General features: G+C 39.3%; 1 protein-coding gene across 4 annotated transcripts; it reads right to left on the bottom strand.

The window, feature by feature from the left end:
• Positions 1–65: 65 nt before the first annotated feature.
• On the bottom strand, positions 66–10,374 carry si:ch211-67e16.4 (uncharacterized). 4 transcript variants are annotated; one of them, XM_017470420.3, is made up of 6 exons: positions 9,072–10,374; positions 6,049–6,420; positions 3,573–3,620; positions 3,288–3,387; positions 3,015–3,195; positions 2,489–2,626 (listed from the first exon to the last, which is right to left on the bottom strand). In XM_017470420.3, the coding sequence occupies exons 1-5, from the start codon at positions 10,012–10,014 to the stop codon at positions 3,045–3,047; spliced, it is 1,614 nt and encodes a 537-aa protein (XP_017325909.2). In that variant the 5' UTR covers positions 10,015–10,374; the 3' UTR covers positions 2,489–2,626; positions 3,015–3,044. The 4 variants fall into 4 exon arrangements, with proteins under 4 accessions (XP_017325907.2, XP_017325908.2, XP_017325910.2 ...); XM_017470419.3 differs by having other exon boundaries at positions 2,485–3,195; XM_017470421.3 differs by lacking the exon at positions 3,573–3,620 and having other exon boundaries at positions 2,485–3,195.
• Positions 10,375–12,784: the final 2,410 nt, after the last annotated feature.

The following is a 12,784-nucleotide window of genomic DNA, read 5'->3' as shown; positions in this document are numbered from 1 at the left end:
CATATTGCGGAGTAATGGACTATCAAACAGCATTTTCAACAAGTTCCACCCCTGTCCATATATGGAACTTTAGAATTTTCCATTCTTTATTATAACTTGGAAAACAATGTAAGATAGCCAGCTGTTGTCCTACTGACAACTAATTTGTATCTACAGGGAGACATTAATTAGGCCATTATTCATCACAGTGTATTACATATTTTAGGAGATGTGCTCAGCCAATCTGTACTGATGTGATTTACAAATATTAGTCCTAAAGACACATTGACAAAAAAACAACAACTTTTAATTGTAAGGGGTAAAGAAAGGTTGATAAACAGTGATACAATTACAAATGTTTTGGTATATAAAAACACACAACTGGACTTCAAGCGTAAGAATTAGCCTATAATACGTCCCATTCATTGGTAGAAGCGTGTTTCTTTCTTATTCCTGCAAGCCTCAAGGTCCAGTCCTTTAAATTGATTGTCCTTCCTGGCATATAGCTGTCCTATCAGTCAGAATTCAGCAATTGCTTCATCTGACACGTCTTTCATGTGGCCCCTGAAGATTTCATCGTGTATCAGGTCCAAGCACAGTAGAGCTGCAACAACTAATCGATAAAATCGATAATAATCAATTATGAAAATCTTCGTCAATGAATCTCATTATCGTTTAGTTGGTCTGCGCGCCGCACGGGGGAGATTTCCTCATTACGTTACTTCTGTTCCGAAAACACGCTTCGGAGAGTAAATACTAAAGTTGTGTCCCAAATGAAGTACTGCACACTTACACTATGCACTCTGCACTACTGTCTAGTGTGTGGATTTTACAAAGGTACTATCATCTCAAATATAACACGTGTGTTTTTTCTTTTTTTTTAACTAACCGGAAGTATAAGCCGCTTCTAGGCGACGGCGCATGACGTCATACGCACGCTAGCATTAGCAGACACCCAGAGTCACGGACAATGACTTTCTTCAGTTTACTTTCTGTTAGCGTTAACTTTTATTCCTAACATGATCTCAATCTCCATCAGACGGAGACGAAAACGTCACGTGACTGAGGAAGAAAGTCCTCTAAGGCAGGGAGCATTTTATATTAAACACCGCTGCACGAGCACCAACTTATGTTTATATCTAAAACGTTCCACTGTGTGTAAGGGGCAGGGGAAACTGGTGCAAGCTGCTTAAAAGGTTTAATTTAATTCCAGTTTATTGTCATTATATGATGTATTTGCTCGCTAGCAGTGTAAATTCTGTTGTTTATTATAACGGATGTGATATATTAGTAACGAGGACGCGTTGCTGATCGCATGCGGTGTAGACGCGCTGATATAGAGTGTAGCGTGAGTAAGATCTGTAATGTCTAATTAAAACATTATGATCAAAAGTAAACACAAGTAAAATAATATTCCTAAAGGCAATGAGTAACAGAAACCACAAGATGCAATGAAAGGGGGTTTTTATTATTAATTTAGGACTGTAGTTTAATTCGGTGCTTTTTGTGCATCCATAAAAAAAATAACGCATAAATACTTTTATGGATGCACAAAAAGCACCGAATTAAACTACAGTCCTAAATTAATAATATATATTCTGGTGTGTGTGTGTTGGCTTCTTTTCTGTTTTGGACAAACAGTTGTGTAAAGTTTTAGTCTGAAGTTTATATTTGTAACACTCAGTTTGTGGATTTTATTTTAAAAATAAACCCCCAAAAAGTGCACTGAAAGTTTGCCCCGCCCCATCCAATTAATCAATTAAACGGTAAAATAATCGGCCAACTAATCGATGATGAAAATAATCGTTAGTTGCAGCCCTAAAGCACAGTGAACTCTGATGCACATGATGTACAAGGTTGAGAAATCCTGTGTACACATTCCTTCCAGCAACGTTAAAATATGGAATAGTAGCTCTTTGGGTTCCTTAAGAACTACAAGAATTTTGTTTTCTTTTTCGTATGCAAGAAAATGTCCATCAAGCGTCTAAAGCCATCTTCTTGTTGGATGGTTCACCTTTTTATCCTTTTATGATGATAATGCTTATTATAAACACACTGTAAAAACAAAGTATGCAGGTCAGAAATGCACGTCCTCTCTGTATCGCTGTGCCAAAACAATTTTTAAAGTTTCACTGGTAGGTCTCAGATCCAGCTGCTGAAGTTCTCTGTTGCACAAACACAGAGGCTCCAGGCTGCATTTGACCCTCAGCCATGCTGAGTCTTTGTGCTGTCAATAGAGGACTGGTGCCCATCTGCAGCGGCATGGTGTACACACCAGTCTCGGACTGGGCCGTGCCAAGGCCGATGCCCCCCTGCTGTGGAGCGGCCCCTGCTCTCCTCCTGCCGTTGTGCTGAGTGTAGAGAGCCTGCGTACTGTTAAATTGTGCCGCCTGCGCCATCAGGCAGGCCTGCAGCTTGCGTTTGGCTCTCCAGCGGGCCACTCGGAGTCGAGTCTTTTCCCTGCGTTCCTTCACCAGGTCGGCCAGAAGAGCCTGCGGAAGTGTCCGCTCCAGCTCGCGCCGTCGGGTCTCGCTGCGTTTACGCACTTCTATACGTTTCCTCTTGTAATCCTCATACAGCATCAGATCTTTACAGAACGGGTGCATCTGCCTTTGCGTATCTGCCACAGCAAGCTGAGACTCGGTATCTGAAAGCAGATTAAGAGAAAAGGAGCGTTTAGACATGAGGGTTTCTTTCAAGACATTACAGACCATCATTATTCTCCCTCTACTCCATCCATAAATTTGTGTGTGCATGCTGTAACCTTAACACTCGTGTGAAAATACCTTTATATATTTCTACATAAAAAGACAAAAAAAATATACACTAAATGTACAGACAATGAATTTATTGTGACCAGAACCAAAAATTAATTTATTCGTTTCACATTATTGTCATAATATATTTGAGGTTCTAAATGAGTTTCAGTTTAAGTTAAATAAACAGTTTGGATGACGAAGGAATGTAATTATCGTCAGATCATATGGCTCAAACATGATATCAAATATACATGATGACAATATACAAATCATTACCATTAACTAATCATTAACTTAAGAAGTGTTTTAATGGCTAAACATTAATTTGTCTTGGATTTTTGCTCTTCTTCTTTGTCGTTGCTTTGATTCCGCCCATCTCTGCTGTAGCTTCACTCTCTTTTCCACCGGGAGGAGTTTACTGGACGTGATCTCTCCTCTGGCCTTTCTTTCCTGGTACCTGAAAAAAACGTTAGAATGTTAAAATACTAAGAATTTGTGAAAAGAGGTCATCCAGAACATGCTAAGAAAACAACAGAAGGAATGGTGAACCTTCGCCGTCTTGCTTCCAGCATGGCCTTCTTCTTGGCAGGATCTGCATTTATTTTCTCTCTGTATCTCCTGGACTTCTCCATGCTGCTTTGTCGGTCTACTGTACAATTAACCAGGTATAGAAAATGTTATTTACAACTCTTAGTTTGTTGAGGTTAGATTTTAAATATTGAAGAAATCGTTTATGTAAAACATCATACAAATTTTTTTTTTTCTCCAGTGAGTGGTTTCTAATTATTTAGACACTGTGAAAGTAAGATTGACTGCAAAGACAGAAACACTCACCTGTTCTTCTGATCCTGAGCTCCATAAACGTCTTGTTTACATGGAGACCTCAAACCAGCAAGAGTCTTCGCGTCAGTACCCATTTATAGATGTAGGATTTACATCACATTTACATGACACAGGCTGCATCCGAAATCGTGTACTGTGACAGTACGTTCTCCTTCGATGCAGTACCTACTGCACGGCCGTCGAAACAGTACGTACTAATCAGTATGTGTGTGTAGTATGAATACAATCCTCTACATACTACATCCGCCATGTTGGCATTATCACGTGACTGCCGACATCATCATAAACACTAGTGTCTTAAAAGGGACCACCAGATTAAAGCAACCACGCTAACGGCAAAATGCACATGAGGAAAGTTAAGTGAATTAGTAATGTAATGTGGGCGGGGTTAACAGGCTGAGGTAAATTCGTTGCGGTTAGCTTGGCCGACTAAGGCATGATGGAGACCATAAAAAAGCTTTCAAACTCTGTAACAAATGTTTTCTTGTTTAAACCTTTAACAAGTTAACTATTTATTCGGATATTTTTAAACAATTCCTGTTTAACCAAGGTTTAATACTTAAAAAGAGCCGACGCGCTGTCTTCCACCATTTTTTTCTGAGCTCGTCTGCACCAGTCAAATTGCATTATGGGATTTATGACTAGTTTAGTGTCCATCGGTTACATATACTGCAAAATCTTGCTGGAAGCAGTACGCCATCTGGGTATTTCTCGCCTAGTGAGAATACGGACATACTACCCCTCTGGCGTACTGCTTTTCGACTACTGTGTAGTAGAGTAGTACGCCATTTCGGACGCAGCCATAGTCTCATAAATCAAGCTTTTAACTTTTACTAGAGAATCTGGTACTTTTTGTCAATAAACACGGTGACAGATAAGAGGCCATTTGACTTCAGACAACCCACCCAACAACCTTCTCCTGTAGCCTGTCAGCAAACACATGTACATACACTCACCAAACACTTTATTAGGAACACCTTTACACCTACTCATTCATGCAATTATCTAATAAGCCAATCGTGTCGCACCAGCGCAATGCATAAAATCATGCAGATAAGGGCCAGCAGCTTCAGGTAAACATCAGAATGGGGGGGGGAATGCGATGTCAGTGAATTTGGCCGTGGCATGATTGTTTGGACCAGAAGGGCTGGTTTGAGAACTTCAGCAGGGTCAGAATTTGGAGCCAACCTTGTGTCAACAGTCCAGACTGGTGGAGGTGGTGTAATGATGTGGGGAATGTTTTCTGGGCACACTTTGGGCCCGGTAATACCAATCAATCATCGCTTGATGATGTGCAACCATGTGCATCCCTTTATGGCCACTATTTACCATCTTCATCATGTCACAAAGCAAAAGTTGTCTCAAACTGGTTTCATGACAATGAGTTCAGTGTTTTTCAGTGGTCTTCCCAGTCACCGGATCTGAATCCAATAGAACACTTTTGGGATGTCGAAGAACGGGAGATTTGCAGCATGAAAGTGCACCTGAAAAATCTGCAGGAATTGTGTGATGTAATCATGTCAACATGGACCAGAATCTCACTGGAACGTTTCCAACATCTTGTGGAATCCGTGCCACGAAGAACGCGGTTGTTTCGAGAGCAAAGTAAGGCCCTACCCAGGATTAGTATAGTGTTCCTAATAAAGTGCTCATGGAGTGTATATTGTTTACTTGGAATTAACTTGTTCAAATAAAACCCTGGAATACCTTATATTTTATACACCTTATATATAGCTTTCAATCCAGTGAGTATATCATGCTCAGGAAAAAAAAAATAAAAAATCACGTCACTATATTCAACTGGCACAGAAGTGCATCGCAATCAGCCTTTAAGATTCTGAAGTTTGTGGCCAGGAAAGTGGACAAAAAGACTGACACACTGTGACTAATAAAAAGTGACCTGATTGCATTTTATTTTAAGGACTAAATATATTTTAAGCTAAATTTAAGATTTAATCCCACCTGAAACCAGAATTCTATCACATTTGATTTTTTTTTTTTTTTTTTTTTTTTACTTGGACAGTCTTATTTGAGAGAGAGAAGAGGAGAAAATAGTGAGGAATGTGAAAAGCCTGTAATTTGTCAATCTGTCGGAAACTGTGAGATTAAAGAAAATATTCAGTACGCTAGTGTTCAGCACTATATCCCTTGCTTATATGTAGACAGCTGAAAGAATGCAACATAAAAACCACAACTGTGATAAATAGTAAACCGCAAAAATCAAAAACAATATTTTGATTAGCGTATAATCAACAACACAGACATCTTTGGTTCATTCATATAATCTGTTATTCTGGCTGCGTTTATTTTAGTTAATTGTGTTAGGTATGGCTCTGAATTGCCAAAACAGATCATTATAAATGGCTATTACTTTCTCGCTCAACAGCATACGAAGCCAAACCAAAGTAAATTGTTACTACAGCTATTAATTATATGGAAAATAAGAGAAGGATCAGCTCCAACTCACATGTGCTTGGGTCCACACCCATGAAGGCCGGTTCAGTGACTGAAGGTATCTGGATGCACTGTTGAGTCACTGGCAGCTCTATGGCTATTCCTGCTCCAGCCGAATGCTGATGTAGTTCAATCCTAGGAAGCTCCGAAGTGGACGGCTCAGCTTGCTCTTCCTTCACCTCGACAATTTCGACCTCGGCTTCCTCCTGTTTAATCTTTAAGTCGGGCTCTCGGCAGTCTGCCATGACTGGGATCAGCACCTCGCTTGTATAAGCCATGGGGTTTGGGTCTGCGATCTCTGTGTGTTCAGCATCTGTGGACGTTTGAGGTGCTTGACTCCATAGAGGATTGATGCTCTCTGGTACGGTGCCACTTGAGTTCTCCACTATAAAAAAAAAAATGTATAAAAAAATAGTTATTATAATTCTTAACATTTTATTTTGATCAGTACATTTAAAACATCAACACAGCTTCCATGTCATGACAGAGAGACACGTACATGCTTGTACGCACTGTCGCGACTTATAATGCAGGAAGGGTTGGGAGGGTTACTTTAAAAATATATTCCGTTAGAGTTACAAATTACTTCATCAAAAATGTATTCAGTAACGTAATCCAAGTATCACAATATGAAAGTAATGTAATCTGATTAGTTTTGGATTACTTCAAGGTCACATATGTAAATAAAGTCAAGAGAAAAGCAATATGATCTAAAATATTGTTATTTAGAGCTTATTTTAAGCATAAAACAGGTTCAATATTTGGATTGGTTTTAAGAAAATGAATAAATAAGTGAATGAATAAATAAATAAAAGATCACCGTCCCTGATGCGGGTAACATTACATCACAAAAGCTACAGTGACCATATTCTGGTTTTCCAAAAAGAGGACACCTTTTTTGTGTGTGTGTGTGTGTCTTAACAGCATTCAAAACAGTGTCACTAGTAATGCAGACTTAAACACACTGAAAAAGACACACTATTAGCATCACACATACATACATTATGTTACACACACACACATATATATATATATATATATATATATATATATATATATATATATACACACACACACACACACACACACACACACACACATATGTATAAAAAATACATATATACATATATACATATATACATACACACATATATATAAATAAATATAAATAAATAAATAAATATACACATTTTATATATATATATATATATATATATATATATATATATATATATATATATATATATATATATATATATATATATATATACACACACACATACACACACAGTATCTCAAAAAAGTGAGTACACCCCTCACATTTTTTAAAATATTTGATTATATCTTTTCTTGTGACAACACTGAAGAAATGACACTTTGCTACAATGTAAAGTAGTGAGTGTACAGATTGTATAACAGTGTAAACTTGCTGTCCCCTCAAAATAACTCACACAGCCATTAATGTCTAAACTGCTGGCAACAAAAGTGAGTACACCCCTAATGGGCTGTCATGTGGCTTTTACTGAGGAGTGGCTTCCGTCTGGCCACTCTACCACACAGGCCTGATTGGTGGAGTGCTGCAGAGATGTAGGATGTATAACTTTCTTCTGTAAGGTTCTCCTCTCTCCACAGAGACATGCTGGACCTCTGTCAGAGTGACCATGGGGTTTTTGGTTACCTCCCTTACAAAGGTCTTTCTCCCCCGATCGCTCAGTTTGGCCGGGCGGCCAGCTCCAGGAAGAGTCCTGGTGGTTCCAAACTTCTTCCATTTATGAATAATGGAGACCACTGTGCTCATTGGGACCTTCAATGCTGCAGAAATGTTTCTGTACCCTTCCCCAGATCTGTGCATCGATACAATCCTGTCTCAGAGGTCTACAGACAATTCCTTGGACTTCATGACTTGGTTTGTGCTCTGACATGCATTGTTAACTGTGGGACCTTATATAGACAGGTGTGTGCCTTTCCAAATCATGTCCAACCAACTGAATTTACCACAGATGGACTCTAATCAAGTTGTTGAAACATCTCAAGGATGATCAGTGGAAACAGGATGCAGATGAGCTCAATTTCTAGTGTCATGGCAAAGGCTGTGAATACTTATGTACATGTGATTTTTTGTATTTTATTTTTAATAAATTTGCAGAGATTTCAAACAAACTTCTTTCATGTTGTCATTATGGGGTATTGTTTGTAGAATTTTGAGGAAAGTAATGAATTTAATCCATTTTGGAATAAGGCTGTAACATAACAAAATGTAGAAAAAGTGAAGCGCTATGAATACTTTCAAGATGCACTGTGTGTGTGTATATATATATATATATATATATATATATATATATATATATATATATATATATATATATTAAATATTATGTCAAAAGATTCATTTCTTTGGTTTTAGATGAAAAAAAAAATCCTGAAAGTATTCCTTTTATTATTTATTTATTTATTTACAAAATCTACCTGTAATCTGATTACTTTGGTTTTTGATGTAACGGATTACAGTTACCAGTTTTTTTGTATCCTGATTACATAATGCTGTTACATGTGTTCTGTTACTCCCCAAGTCTGAATGCAGCAGACAACAAAACCTCTACACTTCCATTCCAATCATTATCTGGATTTTGTCAGAATCAAATTATACGACAGCGCCTCTGAATTCTCGAATCTAATTGGTCAGAATGTGCTCATTAATTTTCTAGAACATCACTTACAATGCTGATGCCTGTATTTCAGCTTATTCACAAGGGACGTATATAGTGGAGGCTCACAGACAGATTTAAAGTGTATAAATGGTGAAGTTTATATTTCCAATGAGGCTATTCACAAAAAATTGGCAGTTTTGGTAAAAATTTGGTAAAAATTTTGGTAACATGTCACCATCATGCCTGTGAGACTTCTGCGTAACCTGGCAAACAGAAGCTAGTAGAATTTGCTCAGTTACTAAGAGGCTTTCAGTATCTCCTCAATATCGGTTATAGGGATCCCGATTGATTATAATACAATTAACGGCACATGTATCGTTTCCTATACCTTTCAATCCCAGATGTACTTTTAATCCCGGAACCTCCTCATTGAAAATTTCAGCATTTTGGCAGCTCTCTGTAGGGACAGCTTCATGGACCACTTTATGAGTTTTAGCGACAGGCAGCGCTGTATGACCTGGTTCAGGGTTTCGGGGTTTGAGAGCAAGTGTGAGAGGTTCAGCACAGGGTGATCCTGTGTTTGAGGAACGTCTTCTCAGTGGCACCCCATGATCAGCTGTGACCTGATGGGCTCTGGTTGTGTCCAGCTGACCGGCTGTGTGTCTGGTTGTGTCCAGCTGACCGGCTGTGTGTCTGGTTGTGTCCAGCTGACCGGCTGTGTGTCTGGTTGTGTCCAGCTGACCGGCTGTGAGTCTGGTTGTGTCCAGCTGACCGGCTGTGAGTCTGGTTGTGTCCAGCTGACCGGCTGTGAGTCTGGTTGTGTCCAGCTGACCGGCTGTGAGTCTGGTTGTGTCCAGCTGGCCGGCTGTGAGTCTGGTTGTGTCCAGCTGGCCGGCTGTGAGTCTGGTTGTGTCCAGCTGGCCGGCTGTGAGTCTGGTTGTGTCTAGCTGGCCGGCTGTGAGTCTGGTTGTGTCCAGCTGGCCGGTTGTGTGTCTGGTTGTGTCCAGTTGACCGGCTGTGTGTCTAGTTGTGTTCATCTGACCCATCTGTGCTTTGTGTGGCGCAAAGGCATGTCTGTCGTCTTTAGTGTTCAATGCATTAACATATTTCTGACGCAGGATCTTCATCTGACACCGAGTCGTCTCCAGCATCTTCCTGATGTCTTCGTTCTCCTTCTCTTTGGCCGTCATTTCCCTCCGGAGCTGCTCGAACTTGAGGCTCATCACCCGGATCATCTCTCCCAACACCGTCTCCACGGCCGCGTTCACGGCCTTCTCAATCACCACTCCCATCTGACCTCTCATCAGAGAAATGGTCAAATTCACGTCCATTGTGAATATGATTTGATTGAGACGCGAATGCGCCGCTGGTGTGCAGTTTTAGTTTATCCTTGGCAACTAACCGCGACGACCAATCCCGCTGGAAGATTACCTAGCTAGGGAACGTAATTTAGCACGACGTAAACGCTAGTTAGCAACCTTATCTAACTGTTGTTTATCCGCAGAGCTAAAATAGCGCAGCTGTGCCTCTCTTATCGTGCTATATTTAATGTTAACACAATAAGCACTTCGAAAATGATTTAATTTGTAAGTAATTCACTGAAACCCCAATCTCTCATTGTCGTCTAACATCCTAGGAAAACAAAACAGTCGTTTAAAACTATCTAGGGCCGAATCCCAACACGGGTCCTTTAGAATATACAGTGCACTACCCAAGGCGTAAAAGCCGTTATTTCATACCCTACTGAGTGCACTAATATAGGGGATATGAAGCCAATTGAGACGCGACATAGACTTCCGCTTTCTTCTTACTCTGGTATAAAGTTATGCACCGCAAAAAATATTGCACTGCCACCTACAGGCCATATGAGTACTACCAGAGTTACCGAGAAGGTCCTGGCTGCCGCCTGTAGAACAGGGCGGAGCTGCATTTTTTGTCGGGGCCAGATCCAGTCTGGCTTTCTGATTCTTACTGCTGGTGAGTGGTTTGCATCTTGTGGTATAATCTCTATAGAGTGGTGCAGGATGACGTCATTTCGTACCGGAACCCGGAAGTTAGCATCACAATTGTTTCCCCATATACTTTTGGATTATGCAAAATATAAGCGCTGTGATCAACAAAAGTTTACAACACTAACACATTTTGTCCATTGAGAAAACTCTCACAAATGAACACAGCTTTTATGAAGTTTGAAGCCTAAATACAATCCGCAGAAATAAACAGCTAATGTACACTATAAACGAACTACACCACGGTTAGTGGACTTCAATGTCACCATCACCAAACTTCTGAGAACTTTTCCAAACTTGATTTAAAAACATTTTCCATAATATGGATTTACTCTGTGGATGAATCTTCATGCACATTTTTAGGGACTTGGGCACATTGTACCTGAACCATTTTATCGGCAAAGTTTTTTTTTTTCCTGTTCGGCATAATTAGGTTTAATGTCCCCGACAATGCCTGTAGTCCCATTTAGCAACTTGCTAGGAACCACCTTTTTCAATATATGTAAAAACGGTTAAAAAAATCATGAGTGGGGTTTTACTGGAGTATTTTATGTTATAGAATAAAACATGAAAATATTTTGAGCATGTATTCACCACAGACCTTGTTTCAGGCTTTTAACCAAAATCCCATTTAAAAAAACCCCACTGACTTCAAGACAATGGAACTGGAAGTGCTAAAATGCTAACTTGGTTTTGGCATACAAAATGGCGTCATCCCTGCACCACTCTATATTTCTGCTCTCGAAGTCTTCTTTGTAAGGTGGATTGTGATACCATCACCACTGCCCTGTGGAGGTTGTTGATGTCACTGTCTGTTATTTTGCCGTTTTCATCACAGGTCTCATAGTGTTTGTCCTGAACTGCTGTTGTTTTTCAATGGCCAACCTGTTCAATATGTGGTTGTTAATGCACCAGCAGTTTCTATATATTTCAGGTCATTCCAAATTGTTGCATTGGCTATGCAAAATGCTTGTGCAGTGGCTCTGATAGATTTTCCCTCTTTTCCCAGCTTCAAAATGGCTTGCTTTTCTCCCAAAGACAGCTCTCTGGTCTTCATATTGGTTTATCCTTTTTAACAACAAATGCAGTCTTCACAGGTGAAACCTAGGACACAACTCAAGAGTAAATATTCAGAGCTATTGATTGCTTCGACAATCAATCTAACAGGGGACACCTGGGCAAGAGGAAACAGCTGTCAGTCACATGTTCCAGTATTTTTTTTGATCACTTGAAATATGGGTGGTTTCAAAGCATGTTCTAAGTTTCTTTAAAAAAACATCTAGATGTAAAGATAAGGAACTGAAAGCTGAACTTCTGAAAGTCATCTCATTCATCTTTTGAAGTCAAACCCAAATGTCTTCAGTGTATAGCAAAGACAAAAGACTTGCTGTTGCCGTTTCAGAGGGAACTGTATGAATATAAGCTTTTTTTTTCTTATATAAGTGATAAATGCCATGATGTGATTGTGATGAGTTGTCAAAGTTATTAAAGATTGCAGTGGACATGTGTGTAGAAAAATAAAATGAACACTTTTCTGTTGAGTTTTGGTTATTTTGTTAGTGCAGACATGATGTCTCTGACATGAACAAAATTACTGTTTCTACCTGCAGAGCCTTGCCATAATCTTGTAACTAAACTCCACAGAGAAGTGTCTACTGGTTTAAAAATAAAACAAGAACAAAACATTTATAACAAAACAGACATGGTGTTTAAAATCATTTAAAATACATCGTTTGAAAGTTGTATGGTTCTACATAGAAACAAACTGAAGAAACCTTAATGATGCTAGATTGAACCTTTACCAAACTTATAGTGTTTACTCATCTATTACTTTTTTGTAATCTTGTTACTATCTGCTTCCAACTAACACAAAAATTAAATATAGTATCCCACGTATATGTCTGAGGAAATGCCCTGAACATTGTCCAAAAATGATGCTATTAACTATTCTATCTGCTTCTACATATTGCTTGAGCAGTAAAGTCATACTTCTAATAGCCAGTAGGTGGCAGTAAGACATCTACAATAGGGCAGTCCCCCAATGATTAGTACATTTGCCTCACACCTGTGGGTTTGGGAGTTCGATTATTGT

Source organism: Ictalurus punctatus, chromosome 6, assembly GCF_001660625.3.
Source record: "Ictalurus punctatus breed USDA103 chromosome 6, Coco_2.0, whole genome shotgun sequence".
In the NCBI taxonomy this organism is placed as follows: domain Eukaryota; kingdom Metazoa; phylum Chordata; class Actinopteri; order Siluriformes; family Ictaluridae; genus Ictalurus; species Ictalurus punctatus.
The sequence above is the reverse complement of the archived record's forward strand: the minus strand, read 5'-3'. Positions and strand labels throughout refer to the sequence as shown.

Bases quoted from the DNA above. Each gene is read 5' to 3' on its own strand.
- si:ch211-67e16.4 (XM_017470418.3), bottom strand. From the start codon at position 10,014: ATGGACGTGAATTTGACCATTTCTCTGATGAGAGGTCAGATGGGAGTG. The intron at 6,421-9,071 runs GTATAGGAAACG...TTTTTTTTATAG, and splicing joins AGTACATCTGGGATTGAAAG to TGGAGAACTCAAGTGGCACC. The intron at 2,627-6,048 runs GTGAGTTGGAGC...ATCTGCTTTCAG, and splicing joins GGGTGTGGACCCAAGCACAT to ATACCGAGTCTCAGCTTGCT.